Raw genomic sequence first — 24,895 nt, 5'->3', positions numbered from 1 at the left:
CCCACTTTAAGTGGATTAATTGCCCCCCACCCCCAGGAGATTAAACCCACCCTGGGAGGATTAATCACACACACACACCCCCCCCCCCCCGGATGATTAAAGTAATTTTGGGAGGATTAATTTCCCACCCCCCCGGGGTGATTAAACCCACTTTAGGAGGATTAATTTTCCCCCCCCAGGGGGATTAAACCGACTCTGAGAGGATTAATTGCCCCCCAGGAGGATTAATTCCCCCCCCCCCCCCCCTTGGGGAGATTACCCACCCCCACCCCCCAGGACTATTAAACCTCCACAGGGAGGATTCAAATTCCCCAGGAAGATGGTAAATTCCTGGGGGGGGGGTGTCGGATAAAATCCACTTAAAGCCCCCCACCCCCTGGTTGGGCTTGCTCACACTCCCCCCTCCCCCAACGCTGTTTTTCTGCAAAAAAACCCCAGTTTTGGCTGCTTTATATTTATTCACTCGCCTCCTGGGGGGGGGGGGGGGGGGGGGGCCTCAGCGCCCACCCTGTTTGCACCCTGATTCCTGCTGTGAAAAACAGGGGGTTGGGGGCAAAACCCACCCCCGCCTGGCTCTGTTCTGGGGTTTTTTTTGTTTTTTGGGTTTTTTTTTAATTAAAAAAATGAGTTTATTGGGGCGCCGTGCTGGAAACGGGCGTTTTTGGCCCTGGTTGGTGCAGCCCCCGCGGTTGGCGTGGGAAAATTGGGGGGGGGGCGGGAGGAATAAAAAAAAATGTGTAAAAAGCACAAATTTGTCCCAAATTCCTTCACAGGACCCCGGGAAGAGGGGGGGGGACGACACAACACCCCACCCCCAGTTTCCTGCTGATTTGCCCCAGTTCCTCCCAATTAACCTGAAAATGGTGTTTCCCAGTTTGCGGAGGCTGGTTTGCTGCCAGTTCCCAGTCTGCAGGGGCTTCCCAGGCTGCAAGGCCAGTTTGGAACTGGTTCCCAGTTGGAACTGGTTCCCAGTCAGCAAAGCCTGTCCTGCATCCCAATTCCCAGTCTGCAGTTGGTTACCAGTTTACAAGCCCCCTTTGCAACTGGTTTCCCCAGTCTGCAACCAGCTCCCAGTTCACCGCCCTTTCCCAGTTTACTGCTGGCTCCCAGTTTGCAGCCAAATTCCCAGTTTGCAACTGGTTTTCCAGCTTTGCAACCCATTCTCAGTTCACCACTGGCTCCCAGTTTGCAGCCAAATCCCAGTCTGCAGCCAGTCCCCAAACCCCAGTTTGCAACTGGTTTGTGACCGCTTTCCCCACTTTGCAACCAGCTCCCAGTTCACCACTGGCTCCCAGTTTGCAGCCAAATCCCAGTTTGCAACACCCTATTCCCAGTCTGCAGCCAGTCCCCAGTCCCCAAACCCCAGTTTGCAACTGGTTTGCGACTGCTTTCCCCACTTTGCCACCACCTCCCAGTCCGCAGCTGGTCCAGGCCACCCCCCAGCCCCCAGCGCCCCAAAAACATCGGCGGCCACTCCAGAATTTATTTTTTTTTTCTCGTTTTCCTTCTTTTTTTTGTTTCTTTTCTCTTGAAATTCAGCAGTAAAAGGGCCCGTCGGACCCCCCGAGCGTTAAACTTTATTTTTTTTTTTCATGCACTAATCGCATCGGCCCTGGAAAATACCACAAATTGTTAAAAACGTCCTTAAAAGAAGCAGAAAAAGGCAACTTCTATCACCAAAACTACGGGGCGGAGGTTGGTTAGACCCTAAAAATCCCGAGAAAGAACCGTCGAGCTCCTTCGCCAGCCGAAAACCCCCCAAAATTCCTTTTTTTTTTTTTGGTGGGAATCGCTTAAAAATGGATTTTTGTAATGGTTTTGGTTTTTTTTTTGGGGGGGGGAGGGGGGGATGTAGAGCAGAGGGGAATAAAAAAAAAATTGCTTTTTTTTTTTATTATTATTTCAACAATAACTTACAGCCTGCTTTAAAAACTACGGTTTTTCCCATACGACGTTCCTAAAAAAAAAATTAAAAAAAAAAAAAAAAAGGGGGGGGGAGGGTAGGGGGGAGGTGTCAACCTAATGGGAAAACCTAAATCCACGGCGGAGGGGGGGGGGGGGAGTGAAAAAAAAAAAAAAAAAATCCCCAAAATTGGGTGTTTTGTCCCAAAACCGCAGCAGGGTGCGGCAGGCGAGGAGGGGGAGGGGCGGGAAAGGGGGGGAGATGGTGAAAATTTAGTGTTTTGCCCCATTTTGCCTATTTTTTTTTGCTCCTCCCCCCAGCCCTGAAAAATAACAAAAAAAAATCCTCCAGAAGGGCCCTCCGGCCACGCCAAAAGGCACCAAAACCCCCGTTTTTTATGGGAAAAAAAAACCAAAACAAAACAAAAAAACCCTCCCTGGGTGAGAATCGGGGCGGCGGGGGGGGGGGGGGATTATTTCTTTTTCCTTCTTTTTTGGGTTTTTTTTGGCCAGTTTTAGTTAAAAAGGAAAAAAAAAAAAAAGCCGGCGGCCGCTATTTACACCAACACTTTTCGTTTTAAAGCACAAGACTGGAGCTATTTTGGGGGAAAAAAGCCCTTTTTGAGGGTTTCCGTGGGCCGGAGGAGCCCTCCCCCCCTGGGGAGGGGGAGGTGTTTTTTTGGGGGGGTTTGGGCTGTTTTTGTCACTTTGGGGGGGGAGGGGGTGTCTTAAAGTGCGAAGAGACCCAGGAGGGGCGGCGGGAGCCTTCCCTGTGCTCTCCCAGTGGTACCATGAAAATCCAGTTTAAAACCACCCCGGTACTGGGAGGGGGGGAGGGGAGGCTGCGGGAGGGGAGGCTGAGGGTGGGGGGGGTGGGGGAGGGGCATGGACTTGGTGTTCGGGTCCCCCCAGCCCCCATCCGAGCCCCCCGCCCCCTGGGGGTGACCCCCAAGCATCCTCGCCGCAGCCAAATTCCTTCCCCTCTCCCACCCCCCCGCCAAAAAAAAAAAAAAAAAAAACCAAAACCCGAAAAAAAACCTGAATCCCATCGACCCCCACCCCAAAATCAGCACCGGCTTTTCCGGAGGAAAAAAAAAAAAAACAAAACCAAAAAAAACCCAAATCCAGCCCAAAATGGGGTGGGGGATGGGCAGCGGGCTCGACCCCTCCCCTCCGGTAAGTGCTTAATGCCAAAATCCCTGGAGAGGGGTGGAAATCTGGGAGGGGGGGGGGGGGGAGGGGGTGTCGTGTCCCGCCCCGCCCCGCCCCCCCAGCCAAAAGGCAACGCCGGGCACCCGTGAAGGCTTTTTTTTTGGGGGGGAGGGGGTGGGTGGGGAAAGGGGGGGGACCCCCAGGGAGGTCCTGGGGTTCACCAGACGATTCCTGGGATGCGTCGGACAAGCCTCGGGCCGCGCCGGACCGTGTCGGAGAAGCCTTGGGCTGACGTGGACCGTGTTGGATGAACCTTGGAATAAGCTGGACCATGGTGGATGAGCCTTGGGCCATTGGTGGACCATGTTGGATGAGCTTCAAGCCATGGTGGACCATGTTGGATGAACCTCGGAGCAACCTGGACCACGCTGGATGAGCTTCAAGCCATGGTGGACCATTTTGGATGAGCCTCAGACTAACCTGGACCATGTTGGATGAGCTTCAAGCCATGGTGGACCATGTTGGATGAACCTCGGAGCAACCTGGACCACGCTGGATGAGCTTCAAGCCATGCTGGACCATTTTGGATGAGCCTCAGACTAACCTGGACCATGTTGGATGAGCTTCAAGCCATGCTGGACCATGTTGGATGAGCTTCAAGCCATGGTGGACCATGTTGGATGAACCTCGGAGCAACCTGGACCACGCTGGATGAGCTTCAAGCCATGCTGGACCATTTTGGATGAGCCTCGGAGCAACCTGGACCACGTTGGATGAGCTTCAAGCCATGCTGGACCATATGGATGAACCTTGAGCCATGCTGGACCATATTGGATGAGCCTTGGACTAACTTGGACCACACTGGATGAGCTTCAAGCCATGCTGGACCATGTTGGATGAGCTTCAAGCCATGCTGGACCACGTTGGATGAACCTCAGAGCAACCTGGACCATGTTGGATGAGCTTCAAGCCATGCTGGACCACGTTAGATGAACCTCAGAGCAACCTGGACCATGTTGGATGAGCTTCAAGCAATACTGGACCACGTTGGATGAGCCTTAAGCCATGCTGGACCATGGTGGATGAGCCTTGGACTAACTTGGGCCATGCTGGATGAGCTTCAAGCCATGCTGGACCATGGTGGATGACCCTCAGGCTACCTTGGACCATGTTGGATGAGCCTTAAGCCATGCTGGACCACACTGGATGAGCCTTGGACTAACTTGGACCATGTTGGATGAGCCTTAGCTGTGCTAGGCCACTTTGGATGAGCTTCAAGCCATGCTGGACCACGTTGGATGAACCTCAGGGAAACCTGGACCATGTTGGATGAGCTTCAAGCCATGCTGGACCACGTTGGATGAGCTTCAAGCCATGCTGGACCACGTTGGATGAGCCTTGGGCCATGCTGGACCATGTCAGATGAGCCTTGGGCTCACCTGGACCATGTTGGATGAGCTTCAAGCCATGCTGGACCACGTTGGATGAACCTCAGGGCAACCTGGACCATGTTGGATGAGCTTCAAGCCATGCTGGACCACGTTGGATGAGCCTTGGGCCGTGCTGGACCATGTCAGATGAGCCTTGGGCTCACCTGGACCATGGTGGATGAGCTTCAAGCCATGCTGGACCACGTTGGATGAACCTTGAGCCACGCTGCAGCATGCTGGATGAGCCTCGGGCTTGCACCGACCAAACCCAGGGCCGCGTCGGACCACGCTGGACGAGCCTCACGTCCCACGGGACAACCCTCAGCCCCCGCCGGACGAGCCCGGGGCTGCACCACAGCGCGTCTGACCAGCCGGGGCCGTGGTGGATGAGCCGTGGACCACACAGGATGAGCTCCAGCCGACATCCCGTGGGATGCCGGGGGGGGTTGGCGGCGCCGGGGCCGAGCCGCAAAGTCCAGGGGCAGCTGGAGAAATGTCCGATCCGCCCAGCGCCCCCGCCACGGGGGGGTCCACCGGCTCAGCCCCACTGTCCTGCCGGCGCCGGATCCGCTCCTCAACCCCCTACCCAAAACCAAAAGGTGGGGAAAAAAAAAAAAAAAAAAAAAAAAAAAATCCTCCTGGAACCCCAAGTCCGGCCACCCCGGCGCGTTCCCACTGCGCCCGGCGTTGGCTTCCCCGTCTCGCCGAGCGCCCCAGCCCAAGATTTTTGCCTTTTTTTTTTTTTTTCCTGGTGTTTTTTTGTTGTTGTTGTTGTTGCTTTGTGTTTGTTTGTTTGTTTTTGTTGTCGGGTTTGTTGTTTGTTTGTTTGTTTTTTGCCCTCCCGGCTGTCAGCTCACAGCGTGTGCTGCTCCGCGTGGAGCTGAGCCGGGAGGAGCGGCTGGACGGGCGACTGCGGTGACGGCGGCGGGGTGCGGGGAGGCGAAGGTTGCGCCGTACCCGGCGTGGTGGGGAGGAACGGAGCGCCGGGGGGGGTGGCGGAAGGAGAAGCGGGGGCGGCGCTGGGGGGCTCGAGGATGGGCCGGTTGTAGAAAAAGAAGGGGCACTGCTGGATGAAGAGTTCGATGATTGTCTGGTAGGTGCGGGTGGCCGTCAGGGCGTCCATCGTGCTGAAATCGGGGCGCATCAAGGTGGGCCAGAAGCAGATGGAGAGGTTCTCGCTGGTCATCAGGTTCACCCGGTGGTTGTGGCTGACCCTGCGGGGGAAAGAGAAGGGGGACAAGGTGACACCCCCCCCCAGGTTCCTCGCTCTGATTCGGAGCATCCCCGAACCCTCCCCCGCATCCCAGGGATCCCGCTACCCTACTTGTTCAAGTGCCCGATGACGTATTTGAAGACCTCGTAGTTTTCCTTGGGAAATTTCCTCAGCACTTCCTTCAGCGCGTGGAGCTTCTGCTCCCGGTCGTTGATTTCTGCCGGGAGGGAAAAAAGAAAAAAAAATGAGTCGGGGGTCTGCCCGCGGCAGAGAAACGCTCGCCAGGCACGGCAGCCGCTCCCGGCAGCATCCCCCCCACGGGATCCCCCCTTTGGAGGGGAGGATTTGAGGACAAGTAGATCACGGATCACCCCCAAATGTCAAATCCCACCCCACTGGATGGGGGAGGGGCAGGACGGTACCCCAGCGTAGAGCATCCCCCGCCAGGAACGGGCTGGGAGGGCGCGGATTAACAAGGAGACGTGGCCACCGATGGGGTTTTCCAGGCTGGATTAACGAGACGGGCCCGCTAACGAGCTGGTAGGGTTGGAAAGGGGTTGGGGGGAAGGAAAATGGGGGGACGCCCCTCCCCCCCTCCCCCCCATCATCCACAGGGCTTACTCACTGTGGGCTTCCACCAGCTCAACCTGCATGGTGTAGGGGACCAGGGGCTCGGGCAACTCGGAGAAAAAACTCTTCATGGCACCAGCCACGGTGTTGACGGTGAAATCCTTCTCGGCCAGATCCAGCCCGTGATCTACAAGGGGGTAAAAATCTCGGGTTACACCCCCAGGTTGGTGGTTACACCTCAAAAAAAAGAGCTGAGGGGTGCGGGAAACCGATGGGGGGAGGGGGGGGGGGAAGTCACCCCGAAGCGGCTCCCCGGCCACGGTCCCAACCTCCGTGAACCCCGAGAGCCAGCATCACAAAAACGGATTAAAACGCCCCAGAAAAACGCGGGGAACGGGGAATCCCGGTGCTCGGGACGGCGCGGCGGCGGCAGGCGCCTCAGCCTTTGGCCGGGTGACAAAACCAAGGGGGTCCCCAATGTGGTTTCACCCTAAAAAAAACCCTCCGGTGGCGGCAGAGGGGCGGGCTGGCCGCCGGCACCCCTGGAATTTTGGGGTGGGAAAGGAGGAATTTCGACAACGGAGGTTACCCTGGTCGAACTGCCGCTGCAGGCTCTCCATCTCCGACTTGTTTCCGCTCACGCGATAAATCCCTTCGGTGCTCAGCCCTGGCAAGGGGAAAAAAAATTTAAAAAAAAATAAAAAATCATTTAGAGGTGTTAAAATCCGTATGTTTCATTTTTCCCTAAAGCTTGGAAGCGATGACATCCCCACGCCCTACCCCCTCCCAGAAATCCTGTTCCTCCGGGAATTTCTAGTCGAAACCCCGCCTGCGATCTCGTCCCAACGACGAGTTCCCCGATTTATTATTATTTTTTAATTATTTTATATATATATTATATATAAAGAGAAAAACTTATCATTATTATTATTTTTCACCTTTTAAACCCACTGCCTTTAGCCCCGGGGTCGCGTTTACCTCCCGGCATCGCTTTGTGCCCACTTAAAAATCTTAATAATTAATTAAAATTACAGCACGCGGCAACGCCGCCGCCGCCTCTTCCAGGCGAGTCGCCTTCACCCCAAAAATATTTTAATTTTTGGACGCGCAGAGGGGAAATAAAAAAAATTAAACCTTGTCTCTCCCCCAGGAAAAAAATAAAAACACTGCCTGGATTTTTCCAGATGGGAGACCAGGGGGGTGAAGCGGCACCAGGCTGGTTTTTTTTTGGTTTTGTTTTGTTTTGTTTTTTGGTTTTTTTTTGGGGGGGATGCCGAGTTCGGGAAAAAAAAAAAGGAGCCAGGAAAAAGGGGAAGCACCTGCAGTACTTCCCTGCTACCCAAAGCAAAAGCCTGAGGAAAGGGGGAAAAAAAAAAACAAAACGAAAACGGTTGGAAAAAATCGCCTAGAGCTTATTTTGGTGTTAATTAGGGTTGCTGGAGGCAAATTAGCCTAAAAATTAGGCTTTTGTATCCATCAGCATCATCCCGTACCCATCAGCATCATCCCGTACCCATCAGCATCATCCCGTACCCATCAGCATCATCCCGTACCCATCAGCATCATCCCGAGGGAGGGAAAGGCGCGAGGTGGATCCCAAAAAGTCCCACCTGGAGCTGCGATGGGAATGGGAAAACCCCCAAAATAATAATAAAAAAGAATCCAAAAAGGAATCTGGGGGAAGTTTTCCCCTAAAAATAAATTTTAAAAAAAATTAAAAAAAAAAATCAGGATGCAGGAGAAAAATCCCCGCGCACTCTGGCCAGGGAAAAAAGCTCTTTTTTTTTTTTTTTTTTTTTTTTTCTTACCCGTTGCTTCGATGTACTCGATGCACCGCTCGATAAAAATGGGGATGGGTTTTTCGGGAGTCACGACGTTGCTCAAAGGCACCCCGAAATAGTTGCTTTCCCACGTCGTCTTGGTGATGGACGGCCGAGGTTTGGGCTTTGGTTTCTGGGGGGATGGAGAAAGAGAAGGGGGTGAAGAAGGGGGAGGGTGTGTGTGTGTGTGTGTGAAGACCCCTGGCCCCGTTACGCTGCGGACGGAGGGAAAAACCGCTCCTCAAAAAGATTTGGGGAAGGGTCGATCCGCTTGGGAATGAGCCATAATCCTGAAAAAAATCCCACCGCTCCCCCGCGCCCGACCGAGCCGCCGGGAGAGGACGGATCCCCCAAAACATCAGCTGGACCACCCCCCCCCCCCAAAAAAAAAAAAAAAAAGCAAATTATAAATTATAAATGATCACCCCAAAGCCACGTTCCCATCGGCAAAGCCCCCGGCGGACGGGGAGACCCCGCTCTCATCCCGGCGGAAATTTCTCCTTCGCCGGGTGTTTTGGGGAGACTTAAATCCCATTTTTTAAATTTTTTTTTTAATTTTTTTTTTTTTTTTTTTTTAAGGGGAGACCACCCGGCTCCCCCCCACCCCCACCCCGAGTTTTCCTAATTAAGGCAAACGGAAAACGACGCTTCGGCAGTCGGAAGCAGAAGGGAAACTGAGGAAGCTCCCGGTACGGCCGCGGGAAACGAACTCCCTTTGTTTCCAGTGGAAATTAACAACGCCTCTTAATTAGCCTGATGAGTTTTGCAGCGCCAGGCGGCTCCCAGCAGGACGTCCGGGGGCAGCCCCCCGCTTCCCCTCCTCCTCCCGGACCTATAGATGCCCCCACCGGAACCTACGTGGGTCTGTAACATACGTGCCGGTAGAGACACGTATGTAACGTGGGCATGGGCCCTGCGGCGCCCGTGTAACGGTGTGTGCATATGGTGCCTGCAGGTATATGCACATATGTGTACAATGTGTGTAAAATGCATGTAACATGCATGTATGGGTGTGTTTGCATACGTATACGCATCTATATACGCTATATATGTGCCTGTGCGCATGCATATATGTATATAACGTGTGAGCACGCCTCTATGTACATGATCTTGTGCATACATGTGCATGTACATAACCGTATGCACGCAGAAGTATGCATGTAGCATGCATATAACATGCAAACATGCCTCTGTGTGCATAATCATGTGCATACATGTGCACATGTGTGCATGTACATAACAGTGTGCACACAAGTATGCATATAGCGTGCACATATTTCTGTGTTCACATGCATATGTGTACGTAAATACAATATACATGTGTCTGTGCATGCATATAACATGTGAACGTGCCTCTGTGTGCATAACCATGTGCATATGGTGTGTGCATACGTGTGCACACGTGTATGTGCACGTACATGACAGCGTGCACAGAGAACTATGCATATATCTGCGGGCTTGTGTGCATATGTGTATGCAAATACAATATACATGTCGTCTATGTGCATGCATATAATGCGTGAACATGTCTGTGTGTTCAAAATCGTGTGCATGTCTTGTGCATACATGTGCACACATGTCTACACAACCGTGTGCACGCATAAGTATGCATATAGCATGCACGTATCTGTGTGTTTGTATGATACGTGTATGTAAATACAATATATATGCCTATGTGGATGCACATAATGCGTGAGCATGCCTGTGTGTGCATAACCGTGTGCACATGGCTTGTGCATACATGTGCACACATGTATATGTGTGCAAACATAACCACATGGATGCAGAAGTATGCATAGAACATGAACGTATCTGTGTGTTTGCGTGCATATGTGTATGTAAATACAATATATATGTGTCTATGTGCATGCATATAACACATGAACATGCCTGTGTGTGCAAAATCGTGTGCATAGTGTGTGCATATGTGCGTACACATGTATATGTGTCTACGTAACCGTGTGCATGCAGAAGTATTGCATATAGCATGCATCTGTGTGTTCGTGTGACATGTGTATGTAAATAAAATATATATGTGTCTATGTGCATGCATAGAACAGGTGAACATGCCTGTGCGTGCATAACCATGTCCATACATGTGCACACGTGTATGTGTGTGTACATCACAGTGTGCACGCAGAAGTATGCATGTATCTGCATGTTTGTGTGCATATGTGTATGTAAATACAATATACATGTGTCTGTGCATGCATATAACGTGTGAACATGCCTGTGTTCAAAATCGTGTGCATATGGCTTGTGCATACATGTGCACACATGTATATGTGTGTACATCACAGTGTGCACGCAGAAGTATGCATATAGCATGCGTGTATCTGTGTGTTCACATACATATGTGTATGTAAATACAATATACATGTGTCTATGTGCATGCACATAATGCGTGAGCATGCCTGCGTGTGCGCATGGCATGTGCATGCGTGCGCACACATGTATATGTGTCTACATAACCGTGTGCACGCAGAAGTATGCATATAGCATGCATGTATCTGTGTGTTTGTGTGGTATGTGTATGTAAATACAATATACATGTGTCTATGTGCATGCATGTAACATGTGAGCATGCCTGTGTGCATATGGCGTGTGCATACGTGTGTACACATGTATATCTGTCTTCATAACTGTGTGCACGCAGAAGTATGCATATAGCATGCATGTATCTGTGTGTTTGTGTGGTATGTGTATGTAAATACAATATACGTGTGTCTATGTGCATGCATGTAACGCGTGAGCATGCCTGCGTGTGCACATGGCGTGTGCATACGTGTGTACACATGTATGTGTCTTCATAACTGTGTGCACGCAGAAGTATGCATCTAGCATGCATGTAACTGTGTTTGCGTGCATATGTACGTAAATACAATATACATGTGTGTACGTGCATGCACATATGTAAAGCGTGACCATGCCTGTGTGTGCGTATGGCATGTGCATACACGTGCACACATGTGCGTACATAACCATGTGCACGCAGAAGTACGCGTGTAACACGCAGGTACGTAGACACGCATGTGCAGACAGCACGCCTGCACAGATGCGTGTGCAGAAGCGCGCGGTGCCAGTGCACACGCGTGTGATACGACACGGCTAAAGAGCCGCCCAAGGCTGACGACAGCCGCCTGGGCCGCGTCCTCAGCCCACCCGTGTCCCCTCGGGTGGGACCCCTGGCGCTCGAGCCGTGGCTTTGATCAACGTTTATCCACATGGACGGAGGATTCTCACGCGGCGGCCGGAGCCCACGTTCGGGTTCCGGGCACGGACGGGATTTTCGGGGGGGGGGGGGGGGGGTGGGGTGGGGTGGCCAGGATGGAGCCCTCCGAGCCCAATCCCCGCGGGGAGGTGGGGGGGAGCGGTGCAGGACGGCAAACCGACGCCGGCAGCGCGTTTAGCGGGCGGTAAAAATAACAAAATAATAAAGAAATGGGGGGACTCCGCGTTGAGGCAGCGGGACCGCCGTGCGGCGAAGCATCGACGCGGCGACGGGGCGGAAAGCACCGTCCTACCTTCGTCGTCCTCCTCAGGCTGCGCAAGATGTTCCTCCTCCTGGGGTCTTCCCCGTCGGCCGTTTCGTAGGGAATAACGGCGTTATCGCCTTTATACCCTTGGGAAGTTGGGTCGTCTTCTTTTTTTCGAATGGGGCCCAGCTCGTCGTCGCTCCCGACGCTGAAACTGGTGCGGTAACTGGCGAACCTGCCCAGCCGCGTGCAGCGCGTCCGATAGAGCACGGGTTTGCTGACCGCCGAGACCTTGCGGCCCCGTTCCAGGGAGCTGGTGTCCATCTCACTGTCCGAACCGTTACCGCTGCCGTTGGACTGGGTTTTATTAATATTCCGGATGGTGATGATTTTCCCCTGGGTGCTGTCGTGAGGCACGGAGTAAATGTTTTCTTCTTCGTTTCTGGGTTTGACCACCGCGTCCATGGGATCGGCGTAGTCGGATGGATCGAAACAGTCGGGGGCCAACCAGCTGCTCGAAGACATGGATTTCCTCTGCCCGTCCCGCTGCCCCTGCTGCTCCAAGTAGGACAGGTCCCCCTTCGTGATGTCGAAATGCACGGGGGGCTTTGGTTTCACCGGCGGAGGTACTTTGTTGTTGAGCTTGTTTTCAAAAGTGCTCATGACGGAGATGAAAGACAAGCCGTCGTTCCCCTCCAGCTCCATGGAAAGCTTCGAGTGGTCTTTGGGCAGGAGGGGGACGGAGGGGTCTTCTCGGAAAGGGCTGTAGGTGGGGGGCTCCACGTCCTCCTCCGAGTCCTGCAGGTTGGAGTTGCAGAGCGGGGAGCCCGCGCGAGGCGAGTTGAACACCTCCTCCGTCGTGCTGCAGGCTTCGGCCACGTTGTCGTACATGTGGGTGGCTTCGACGATGGTTTTTTTCTCCACCACCTCTTTAAAAAACGAGTGGAAAAGCTCCAGCTTGTGCTGGGGTTGGCTACAAGGGATGGTGGTGAACTTGCCGTCGATCTCCTGGGCGATCTCCTCTCCTTCGGTCAGCTGCTCCCGGCTCAGGTCGTTGTCCAGGATGTCTACGGAGCCGTCGGTGAGAGCCACCACCTGGATGGGGATGATGTCCTGCACCTCGCAGAGGAAAGCCCGCAGCATGGCCAAGGACGCCTTACGTTTCGCCGAATAAAAGACGATGTAGCCGTGGACCAGCCGGCTTTTCCGAATGCTAAAGGAGGAATGGTAGGAGAGGAGGGAGAGCTCCACGCGCCTCTTGTGGGGCCCGACGGAGAGCTCCAGGAGGACGGAGCTGCTGCTGCCGCCGCACGGCGAAGGTCTGTAGGTCGGGGATTGCAGGATGGGCAGGAGGATGTCGTCGGCGTTGAAGGGATCGCCGCACATCAGGCACATGACGATCCGCAGGTCGACGTCCGCCAGGTCCTTGAGGCTGGAGGTGGAGCTGACCAGGTTTAAGTTGCGTTTCGAGTCCAGCAGCCCCTTCAACACCTGGCTGATCTGCTTCTCGTTGATGTTGCGGCCGTAGCCGATGCCGGCGGCCGCCGGATCCAGGAAGACGCACTGCAGCTTGCTGGCGATCTGCTGGCCCTGCTGGATCAAGCTGTGCAGCGTCTCGCCGCTGGGATCCCCCCTCTTGTTAACCAGGATGAGCGTCAGGGGCAGGTGAACCAAGTGGTTCTCCCTCCTGCCCAGGGTCGACTCCCTGCTCTTCTCGATGCTCTCCACCACGTAGGACAGCGACTCCTTCGAGTTGTAAAGGCAGAGACAACCGTGAGGCTGGAAGGTGGGCGTCTGGAAAGAGTTAACGGGGAGCCGGACGTTGCCCTCGATCGGCCGCAGGGACAGCTCGTACATCTTACCTTCGATCACGTACTTGTCGTCGTTGGTGCACAGCGCCCGGATCTCGTTGGCCAGCTCCCGCGCCAAGCCGTCCTTGCCCAGGATCACCAGGTTGATCCTGTCGATGTTGGGATCCGACAGCAGGTTCTTCTGGTTGCGTTCCGAGGGCCTGATGAAGCGGGAGCTGATCAGGTGCTCGATCTTGGAGTCTACGCAAACCAGGCAGCTGGGACACGTTTCCTTGGTGGGGTGGTAGACGAAGTGGATGTGCTTCAAAATCAGGGCGTCCCGCTCCGCCTGCAGTTTCTGCAGGGCTTTGAACCTCTGCTCTTCGCCCAAAACGTCCTGAATGACGCCCATTTTCTCCTTGCTGGGCTTGGCGTCCAGTTCCAGCTCGTAAAACAGCTCCGAGTACTCCAGGAGCAGCTCCTGGAACTCCTCCTTGGCCTTTTCGATGATCTGTTTTTGGTGCTTGCTGTAGATGTCCATGTAAATAGACTCCTCCAGCCACATGTAGAAATCCTCGTTCATGATGAAACTGCGCGCTTCCTCCCAGGGCTTCCCGGGCGTGATGAAGGGGGAAGTCTCCAGGTTTTCCTTGAAAGCTCTTCTCATTTCCGCCCTTTTCCTCTCGTTCCTCAGCTTTTCTAAGTGAGCTTCGTAGAGTTGCTCGGCGGGCTGGGTCTCCATCAGGTCAAAGGGGATGCGCTCGTTCTCCACGTTGTCGATGTGGCTTGTGGCGTCCCAGGGCGTCTCTTCCAGCACGATAAACCATTTCAGAAAATCCGCCTTCGTCTCCAAGAGCTTCTCGGCTTTGACGCAGCTCAGGTGATCTATTTCATCCAGGTCCGGGATGAGGGCTTCAAAGGCCTGCGGAAGCATGGCGAGATACATCTTCCGCCGGCGCTCGATGTGCTCCTGCTTGAGGCGGTGGACGTGCTGCTGGAAGAGCTTTTTGGCTTTCTGCGTCCCTTCCAGGTAGACGTAATCCTGGTATTCCGGAGAGGATTGCATCTTGCGGCTCACGTTGGCCCACGTCTCGTTGTGGTTTTTGACGATGCGGCTGACCAGCCACTCGTACTTGTCTTTGGCGGCAGCGATCTGTTGGCTTTGCTGTTTCAAAGCCTCGAAGTAGGGGATGATTTTCGTCTTCCCCCGGCTTTTATCGATCAGCTGCACCAAAGTGCTGAAAGCCAAGTCGATGTTCACGTTGGACCGAGCCGACGTCTCCACCACCTGGAGGTTCTTTTTGCTTAAGGCAAAAGTATGTGCATCCCTAATGTACCGCTCCACGCCTTCGTCGCACTTGGTCAGGACCACCACGATGGGCTTTTTCGTTTTCGCCAGCTGATTGTAAAGGTTGGAAACGAATTTCAGCTGATCGTCAAAGTTCCTGTTCATCCCCCTGCTCACGTCGACGCAGAGGAGAAAGCCGTCCACCAGCAGCTTCCCATCCGGCATCTGTTTTTGTTCAAAGTCCTGTTCCAGCCCCAGCTGATCAGTGCAAAAGTACATGAGTTTTTCGGCCGACGCCAGTTTGGTGGCGGCAGCCCTCTTGATGTAGGGCTGGAGGGCCGTGCTGCGGTGAGGCTGGAAGGTCTGGTCGTCGATAAACTCCGTCTGCTCCACGACGTGCATTTTACATTCGACGCAGTCCTCCAGGGAACGCACAACTTCCCCCCAGTAGAGGAAATGGTCATTATTGACCACCCTTCCCCCAAAGTCACTGGTGCTGAGAACCGAAGTGTGGTCCAAGTGAAACTCATCCGCGCTGGGCCGGACAAACCGGTTGCAAAGGCAGGATTTCCCAATGCCGCACTGTCCCTTCTCCTTCTCCGTCCCGGATAATCCCACCACGCTAACGTTATAGGTGGGAATGCGAACATCTTGCTTTCTGGCCATCATCATCGTCCGCACATCCTGTCCCACTCTAACCGCTTTCCGAGAGGATCAGTGGTGCTGGTACCCCGGCGTCACCCGGGAGGCTCGGCGGACGGCGGGAGGGGGGTGACGGTTTCTCAAGCCAGGCAGGGCACCGGGGCGATGAAGCTCGTCGTCCTCATCCTGCGCGTCAACCAGCGGCGCTTCAGTTCTTGCTGGCCCGCGGCGTCGGACGGCCGACGTTTCCCCCTAGAAGAAAGAGAAACGGCCATCAGCGCTTCGGCGAGGAGAATCCCAACGGATCTCAAGGAGCCCGTCCCGTTTTCCCACGCCTCCCACTCCCGACGAGACGCCGGCTGCCACGAAGACGCGGCGGCCGCAGCATCCGACCCAGCGCGAACCGCAGCGGGCACAGGGCTTCCTCGCTGTCGTCACCGGCGGCTTGTGGGCACAAAACCACAAGCCAAGCGTGTCACCCGGGCGGATCGACAGTCACGGTTTGCTCCCCGGCCGGGTGGGGAGCAAGAAAAAAGGGGCAGCGGCAGAGGGAAGAGCCACGGCGGAGCGGGCTCGCTTCATGGGCATTCCCAATCCGACACCGAAAAGAAAGCAATGGAACAAACACGTCTTTTCTTTGCCTTTTGACTTAAAAAAAAATCAGGCATAGGGCTGGCTTAACACCCAACGCTGCTTCTACCGGGAGGATTACTGCGGATCGATGGGGTCTAATTGGATCAGAACAGTTTAAAACCAACCAAACAACCAAACAAAAAAAAAAAAAAAAAAGGCAGAGAGATCCCACTCAAGCCTGCGAGAGGCGTCCCAAGCATCGGCCGAGACAAAGTCCTCCCAGAGGGAGCAGCACCGGAGGGAGGGATGATCCCGATCAACGCTCCGATGAGACGAGGGTGATGAGATGCTGGAGCATTTGCACGTGCTCCATGGTGGGTCGTATCCGAGGGGACGTCGGACGGGGCTCGGAGCAGCCTGGTCCGGTGGGAACCATCCCTACGGCAGGGGGTTGGGACCGGGTGGTCTTCCAAGGTCCCTCCAACCCAAACCCTTCCGTGACTCTACGAAGCAAGGCAGCGGAGATCATCTGCTTTACGATCCCAGAGCGGAAAAGTTGGGGTTTTTGTTTTTTGTTTGTTTGGGTTTTTTTCACTGGGAATGAGCTCGCGTGCCGATGACGCCGTCGGAACCACCCCAGGAGCACGGCTTCCCACAGCATCTCCGCTTCCACGTCTGGACGATGCGGTTCTTCTACCCGTTCCCCGGTGGGACCGAACCCTCCGACAGACAAAGGCTGCCACCAACCCATCGCTTTGCTTCCCAAACCCGACCCTCACGCTCACTCCATCCCATCCCCCCCCCCAAAAAAAAAAAAAAAAAAAAAAAAAAAAAAATCCCTCCATCTGGTCACCCGCGTCACCAGGTTACGGGCTCGGAATTCCACAAGGAAGTGGGGGGGGGGGGGGTTAGGGAAGGAAAGCGAGGAGCGAAGGCGTTTTGGGAGACGATCCGTAAACTCTCGGCTCTTCCACGGATGCGTTATTTCCCGCGGGAACGGCGCTTCTCGGCAGCGCGTGTCACTCCTCCAGGTGAGACTCTTGGCAGGTAAAAAGGCGTTCCCAGCCGCAACACCGGTACGATGTCAACTATGCTACCGAGCCGCTGTCAAACCCTTTAATTATGTCAACTAATTACTCATCGCTCAATTGGAAGGAACGCGGTTAACTCCCCGGGAGGCTGGCCGGGGCTTGGGGCTGCTTACACAGCTTCTGCTGTTGCTCCGTTGGGAGCGCTGCTCTTCCTCTCCGGTGTTTTCCCTCCATCCTCATCACTTCTTCCCAGTTTCGGGGATGCCAACCACGCCAGACCCTGGTGAGACACCAACCTGTCCTGTTTCCAGGCCATGGGATTCCCTCCCGGATCATCAATTTTGCTCACCGGTAGCGGGAAGTCCCCCGAAATGGGTCGTTGGGATTTTTTTTTTTTTTTTTTTTTTTTTTTTTTTAACAAAAATCTATTTAAGCTTTGAAACATCTGGGTCCGAAACGCTTAATCTCATGCAACAGATGGGGCAGCCTCGGTCGTGTGCGGCACAAGGAGGCACCTCCCCAGCCTCACCCAGCCCTCTCACAGACATAAAACCACTTTCACAATTTTTTTGCAAAATAGAGGGATCCCCCCCAGGCTCCGGAGCTGCTGATTTCCAAGATCGATGAGCGAAGGCAGCGACACAGCAGCAAGGTGGAGGAAGGGTCGGCGTGGAGGATCCTGCGCCGTAAATCCTTGGTGCAAAGCGGGAAATTCACTAACGAACTGCAGGAGGCGGCCGGGCAACAGCATCACCCAACGGATACCCAACAAATCTGGCCAAATTCAGAGTTTTCTGTTCGTTTTGGCCCGGCGGAGAAGCTGCTTTTTTTTTCCCCCCTCTCTTCCCTGGGTAAAACCCGCGGAACGCACGGTCGCAAAAGCGTTTCCACAGCCGGATTTCAGGGGCAGCAGAAGATTCCAGCAGAGGCAGCTCCTTCGGCTTTGCACCGTTGCCTTTGACCCGCTCACCTTCGTTTGCACGAGCAAAAAGTTTGTTTGCCGACAAAAAAGCAACAGGCTGGGACACCCCAGTGGAGTTTCCACACAAGAATTCTCGAAATTAGAGACGCAGACACCAACTCGATAAAACCCCCTGGCACCCTACGTGACTCCCGAGAGCTTCAGGGCTTCCAGGGTGGGACGCGTGGTGGGATCCATCCTGACCAGCACACGGGATCCTGCCCATTTCCACTGCGGTTTTCTGCTGGGCTGGGGAAGCAGCTGGAGGGATCAGCCTGGCGTTGGGAGAACAACCCCCACCCCCCCCAAAAAAAAAAAAAAAAAAAAAAAAATTCAGACCCCTGAGCCACAGAAAAGCTTGACGCCCACCCGGCTCGTAGATACACTCACGTCCGCGTGTCCTCAAGCTCCGCAATTAGCTCAAGTTTAACGAAGCGCCGTCCTTTCTCCTCCGCTCAGGGCATGGGAAGGGGAAAACCAGTGTCAAACTGGTGCTCACTTTCGTTTTCTCCCCTAAATCCCTGAGTCAGGAGTTACTCATTTACGCCACAAAGTCCAGCCAGAAGGACCAGGAAGAACGACCCGCTCCACTAATTGCCAGCAAAGTAGAAAGGGGGGGGGGGGGGGTTGGTGGAATTTAGCTCTCTTAGGAAGCTGGCAGCAGACCCAAAGAGAAGAAAAAAAGGAAGGAAAAAAAGAAAAAAAAAAAAAGATTTTCCACCCCCAGGTACCTGAAAGCTGGTAGGACCACAGCCACCAGCGACGACAGCTCACGCAGCCCCGACCCCCAGCCCTAAAACCCGGCTTTCCACCCCGGCCCCCAGCCCTCGCCGCCTGTCGGTGTTGCAAGAGCCCCACAATTAACAGTAGATTCGATTAAGCAGCTTCCCAAAGGCCCATTAAACCAAAGATAAAGCTTTTTGCGGCGCTCACCAGGACCACAAAGGCTTTGGTGGGCGCTCGCCTCCAAAATCCCCCTGGGTAGGGGGCTCGGCGCCGCCGCCGGCTGGTTTTTGGCACAATTTTTCATTTATTTAAGGGGAATGACCTCCGTCTTGAAGCTCTCCCCAGGTCAACGGGATCCTCCTTCCCCTCCTCGACGGGATCCTCCTTCCCCTCCTCGACGGGATCCTCCTTCCCCTCCTCGACGGGATCCTCCTTCCCCTCCTCGACGGGATCCTCCTTCCCCTCCTCGACGGGATCCTCCTTCCCCTCCTCGACGGGATCTCCTCTTTTCCTCCTCGACGGGATCTCCTCTTTTCCTCCTCGACGGGATCCTCTTTTCCTCCTCGACGGATCTCCTCTTTTCCTCCTCGACGGGATCCTCTTTTCCTCCTCGACGGGATCCTCTTTTCCTCCTCAACGGGATCCTCCTTCCCTCCTCAACGGGATCCTCCTTCCCTCCTCAACGGGATCCTCCTTCCCTCCTCAACCCGCTGCCACAGCCCGGGGCAGCGAGTGCTCCGCTCAGCGTGAAGCCAGGAGCTAAAATAACGGCACCAACCAGTCTTCCCACTGGGAAATCTGACGGAATTCCAGCCGGGATGCGGAAGGTTTAAGGAGACGGGGCTCCAGCCTCACCTGCACCTCGTTTGTGGAGCCGTAAGCGGCAGGACCACAGCCCACCACGGGCCAAACCTCTCCGCCCTGCACCCACACCTCCTCCAAACTCCGTTGTTTTGAAGCAAACCGAGCGTTTCAGTATAACCAATTTCAATTAAATAAGCTAAAAGTCTAAATTAGAAGCTGGACTACGCAGAGGCAAAAAGAAACGGCAGCCCCACAGCACCTTGAGGAGATGGGGGGCATCTCCAACGCTTCGTTTCCACCAAAAAACCTCGCCGGAGCTGCCGGGTAGTGAGGTCTCCCAGCGCTGCTGCTGCTCGCCGAGCCGTGTCCCTTCGGCTGGTGGTTCAGCCACGCGGCGCCACGGCCCAGGAAAGGCAGGAGGGGATAAACACGTGGTGCAACAGCATCTCGGAAGGTTTTCCTACAAGGAAGCAGCACCCAGGAGCATCCTGCATCCCAGCAAAGCCGCATCCCGGTCCAGGATAACGCTAAGCAAAAATAAACACACCTCCGGGGCTCCGACCCGTTTTCCCAGAAACCGCGATTTATCCATCCTAAGATAAATATCCTGCAGTTATCCACATCAAAGCGACATCCGGGGGGGGGGAAAATAAATAAAAAAAATATAAAAATCTTCATCTAATCGCTGTTTCTTCTCCGCCAGGTATTTAAAAGCTGCCCAACGTGGCTTCGGTGCGCGGCGCCGCGTTCGTCAACTTCAAAAATGGTTTCAAAACCAATTCAGAACTTCCCAGACAAAAGGCAAAAGGTCAAGTGCCATCGGGATGGGGAAAGGGCCACGCGGTGCTGCGTGAATATTAATTGTCCCCAGCCGCCGGCTCCCCTCCCCCAGCCCTCACCGGTCGGCGAAGCCTCTTACGGGGCTTGTTTTGGGGTGATTTTTGGTGCGGCGGCGGCATACCCATTCCTTCCCCCCCCCCCCCCCCCCCGACACGTAAGAAGGAGCGATGGGTGGCAAGGCACAAGCTCTCCACGCGGATTCATCCATCCTCCCGGCGAAGCGCCGGAGCCTTTTTCCCCTAAAAGTGGGGGGTGGGGGGGGGTCTCACAAACGAGCGGAGCATCCGTCCCCCTATCCCCAAGCCATGGCCAGCTCCTCCGGCGGCATTCCCGGCAGGAAAAGGGGAAGAAAGCAGCTTTTGAGGCAAGTTGTTGGAAAAATGTGGCGTTGGGTTGAGGTGACAGCTTGAGGAGGACGAGGACTACGGGGTGACGCGTACGCGGGAGCGTAGAGACGTCTGGAAAGTCACGGAAGGGTTTGGGTTGGAGGGATCTTGGAAGACCACCCCGGTCCCGTCCCCCCCCCCCCGCCGTAGGGATGGTTCCCACCAGAGCAGGATGCTCCAAGCCCCGTCCCCACGTCCCCTCGGACACGACCCACCACCCTCACGCAAAGAATTTCCTCCCCCTGCCGGTTTCAAGGCGCTGTGGACCCCCAACCCCCCTCCCAGCTCCTTCTCCTCCAGCCCTCGGACCACCCCCCGTGGTCCCCAGAGCAGCCCCACGCCCACCCTGCGCTGGGGACCCCAGAGCAGGATAAGACCCCCCCCCTCCCTCAACCTGTAGCCCAGGAGATGCGTGGCTTTCCACGTGGTGAGCGCACGTTGCCACCTCCCATCCCCTTCGTCACCCACCCCCCGGCGTCCCCAAGTCCTTCCCCACGGGGCTGCTCTGCACCCACCCACCCCCCAGCCCATGCCGGGGCTCTGCCCCTCCCCCCCCAGCTGCACCACCTTGACCTTGACCTTGTTGAACCTCATGAGGTTCATGTTGGCCAACACCTCCAGGTCCCCCAACGCCCCCAGGTTCCTCCAGGTGCAGCTCCTGAGGGCACCGATGGCACCGCTCAGCCTGGTGTTGCCTGTGGTCCCACCACTCGGGTCACCGATGATGGTACGGACCAGTACTGGTCCCAGTACAGGCCCGAGGAACGCTGCTGGTTGCCGATCTCCATTTGGACATGGAGCCGTTGGCTGCGGGCGACGCAGACGCGCCTCCATTTATACATCTCTCTATTCCTGGACCAACTGCAGCCCCTCCTGGTGTGATGCCACCAAGAGCCCCAACCACATTCAACCCAACCAAAACCAAAGACCACCAGAAACATCTCCAGAACGTGGCCGGAGCCGAGCATCCGCCAAGCCCAGGCGCTCACCAGCTCTGCCAGTGGCCACCTCGCCGAGAAGGTGACCACTAATCACCCTGCCTCACTTGGCCAACAAACTCCAACCTCATTTTCAAGAAAAATAAACCAGGGCAACGTCCACACGAGGCCAAATGATGTCAACGGCGTAGAGATCCCTCAGCGAAGGAGCAAAGACCAACCACCGTGTCCCAGCCAAACGCTGGTGGGCATCAACTGGGCCACGGCCAGAAGAGGACGCGTTAGGCTTCAAGCCCAGCACGAAATCAAGCCTCACCTTCCACGACGGCCACGACGTCCCGACAAAAATGGCTTTTACGCGCCGAATTCCCCGACTGCAACCGCGATAAATCCAGTTTCCTTCAGAAAAACGAGGAGATCTTGTGGCTCCACCACAAAGCTCAGCACGTGCCTATCCCGATTTTCCTCATTTTGCTGGAGTCGGGAGGCAGGGAGGGAAGACGCGGCCACGAGGAGGGATTGATCTCAGATGTTGTTTTATCAGACATCTTTCTACCGGGTCTTACAGTCCCACCGGACATTTCCCGGTCACCGAGGGGACCGGCCGCTCTCCCCCACCGGCCCCACAAAAACCCCCACCGTGGCTCGGGAGTACGCCAAGAAATTATCTCGGTGAAGCCCCACGCGAAAAGATGGACCTCTACGAGATGCTCACGATCAGCGCCGCTCCGGAGAGGACAAGCTTCCAAATCGGCATCCCAGAACCAGGTAAAACCCCAAACCTCTCCAAAAAAAAAAAAAAAATTAAAATCATCATTTCCTGACACCTCGAGACGGGCGATCCCGTAAAGGAGCAAGGGAAAACCCAGCCGGTGAGCAGTACGCGGCTGCGGATACCAGGAGGGAACCGAGGTTGGCTGGGCAAGAAGGGAAAAAAAATAATAAATAAAGACTAAAGAAAAAAAAAAAAAAAAGAAGAAGAGTGAAGCTCAGGCAGAGGGAGAGAAAAATCCGGAGCACAGACACCAACCCCTTCCAGACACACCGCTCCCGGAATCCCGTCCTCCGAGCTGGATGAGGAGATGCTATGAGCGCACCGAGCAAGGAAAATCCTAAAATCAGACCTTTTACGCGGCTCAGAACCGCAACAGCCTTTTTTGGTTTTTTTTTTTGTTGTTGTTTTTTTTTTTTTTTTTAAGGTGGCAAAGGAAAAAGCAAAAGCTCCCCAAGGCTTGAAGGTGAGCGGTGCCACCCTGAAGCGTGCCCGGGGAAGAGGACAAAGAAAGTGGATTAAAAAATAAAAAATAAAAATAAAAAAAAACAATTTAAATTTATTTTCCCCAAGCGCTGTCAAAAGCCTGATGAAGCACGTTACCCTAATTAAGCTTCCCCAAATCGGGAAGGAATAAGGAAAGCAGCGGGAGCCCCGGCGCAGGCGCCCGACTTGGCACCTTTTTTGGGTTTTTAATTTTAAAATTAAGCGGGTTTTCAACACTGGCCGCCACCCCCCCCCCCCCCCCCACCACCACCTCCCTTCCCAGTCGGCGGTGCGAAAGCAGAAATCAATGAATTGAGGCCATTAAAAATTACATCACCAGCCGGCCCGAGCGCCCATCAGGCCCCGTCTTTATCTCTGCAGATTTAAACGCCAATTACCGGCGGCTCGTGTGGATACGGCAGCTCCTGGAGGAGAAAAAAAAAAATATAATAATAATAATAATAAAAAAAAAAAAATCACTATCGAGAAATCAAAGCCCCCGTTTCCGTTTTAAAAAAAAAAAAAAAAAACACAGACAAAAAAAAAAAACCCAAATATAAAGAATCATTGTACGAAGCTTAATCTCCTGGCGAACGCCTTCACCGTTTCCCCGGATCGCAGCCGGCGCCGTCAATTTATTACCGAATAAAAAGGCGCTTTTTTAATTGCCGGTGGGTAATCGCCACAAGGATGGATTCACTCGGAGGAGCCGGGGCAGCTGCTGGCTCTGGTTGACCCCCATTGCTTTTTTTTTTTTTTTTTGGGGGGGGGGGGGCGGTCACCGATGCCCCCGTTTTCCCCGCCCCCCCCCCCCGAAATACCGGAGGAATGTGTGGCGGCGGCGGCAGATTTCGGAAATGAGCCGGAAAAAATAAAAGGAGGAGTGGAAAAGGGGGGGGGGGGGGTCGCCAGCTGAAAAGGAGGATGCTGGAGACTGCCACCCCCCCCTCCAAAAAAAAAAAAAAAAAAAAAAAAGCAGGGGGGACACCCCGGAAAGGCAGTGGCACCCCAAAAGCCAGCCTAGGGCTCTGCTGGCACAGGGAGGAGGTGACACTCTGCCCTCCCCCCCCCCCCCCTTTTCTTTTGGGGAAGGGGTGTAGGGCTTGCCCCCCCCCAGGAGGGGACTGAGGAAGGGGGAACCCAGCTGTCCCCACTGCAGGGGAGCCCCCCCCCCTCCAGGGAGCCCCCCAAATCTCCCAGCCCCTCCACAGTGGCACAAATCTGGGGGGGGAGGATGATGCTGCCCACCCCCCCCCACCCCCCCAAAATGGGGGGACAGGGTGATTGCACCCCCAAAGCAGGGCAGCAGCCCCCAATCAGCGATCCCCCCCCCCCCAAATAAAGGGGGGTGCTTGGGGCTGGGGGGCAAAGCCTCCCAAGCTGTTGGGGGGGGGGGGGGCTGTACTCTTCCCCTCCCCCCCGGGGTGTCCCCTCCCTCTCTGGTGAGAAGTCATCGATCCTTTAAGGGGGGGCTCTCCCCTCCTCCCCCCGAACTCTGGGGGGCCAAGCCCCCTTTTAAGGGGTCTCCCCCTCCCTGGCTCCCCCCCAGGCTTCCCTTGGGGGGGGGTTATCCTGCCCGTAAAGGGGGAAGGGGGGGCTCCCCCCGCAGGACCCCTCCCCTAAAAGAAGGGGAGCATCAAGCTTTAAGGGCGGGGGTCTCCCCCCCAAAGGGGGGGCGCTACCCTCCCAGGCCTCTCCCTGAACGGGGGACGGTCTCCCCGCCCGGGCCTGCCCATCGGGAGCGCCCCCAGACCCGGGATGAGCCCCCCCCATTCCCCACCGGGGGGGGGATGGGGGGCCCGGGCCAAGGCCCCGCTCCCCTCGCGGCCCCCCCCCGCCGGGGCTGTGGGCCGGCCCGGCGGGACCGCGGCCGGCGGGGGTGGGGCGGCCCCATTGTTCCCAGCTGGGGGGGGGACACACACAGATACACGGGATCGCTCCTTACCGTGGCGGCGGCGGCGGCGGCGGGCCGGGCCGGGGGCGGCAGGCGGCGGCGCCATGTCCCCCCTCGGGGCGGCGGCGGGGGGCGGCGGGCGGGGCGGGGGCGGCGGGGCCGCCGGGGCGGGCTCGGCCTGTAATGGCGGCGGCGCCTTCC

At 55.4% G+C, this 24,895-nt stretch overlaps 1 protein-coding gene and 1 long non-coding RNA gene across 14 annotated transcripts; one reads left to right on the top strand and one right to left on the bottom strand.

The window, feature by feature from the left end:
• The first annotated feature begins 107 nt into the window (after positions 1-107).
• Positions 108-2,490, top strand: LOC308057597. Its single transcript, XR_013925349.1, has 2 exons — positions 108-1,128; positions 1,314-2,490. It is a non-coding gene; the product is annotated as an uncharacterized lncRNA (long non-coding RNA).
• On the bottom strand, positions 587-24,895 carry ARHGAP35 (Rho GTPase activating protein 35). 13 transcript variants are annotated; one of them, XR_013925344.1, is made up of 9 exons: positions 24,746-24,895; positions 21,859-23,225; positions 11,612-15,535; positions 8,076-8,220; positions 6,857-6,934; positions 6,319-6,454; positions 5,809-5,914; positions 3,906-5,698; positions 587-3,844 (listed from the first exon to the last, which is right to left on the bottom strand). XR_013925344.1 is itself a non-coding variant. In XM_080411669.1 (9 exons), the coding sequence occupies exons 4-9, from the start codon at positions 15,311-15,313 to the stop codon at positions 5,333-5,335; spliced, it is 4,533 nt and encodes a 1,510-aa protein (XP_080267795.1). In that variant the 5' UTR covers positions 15,314-15,535; positions 21,859-22,324; positions 23,133-23,225; positions 24,746-24,895; the 3' UTR covers positions 587-5,332. The 13 variants fall into 13 exon arrangements, 8 of the variants coding, with proteins under 8 accessions (XP_080267795.1, XP_080267797.1, XP_080267794.1 ...); XR_013925345.1 differs by having other exon boundaries at positions 587-3,813; XR_013925346.1 differs by having other exon boundaries at positions 4,370-5,698.

The sequence above is a fragment of the Falco punctatus genome (assembly GCF_963210335.1).
Source record: "Falco punctatus genome assembly, contig: scaffold_262, whole genome shotgun sequence".
Lineage (NCBI taxonomy): Eukaryota > Metazoa > Chordata > Aves > Falconiformes > Falconidae > Falco > Falco punctatus.
Note: the sequence above shows the minus strand (reverse complement) of the source record. Positions and strands in the feature narration are given on the sequence as shown.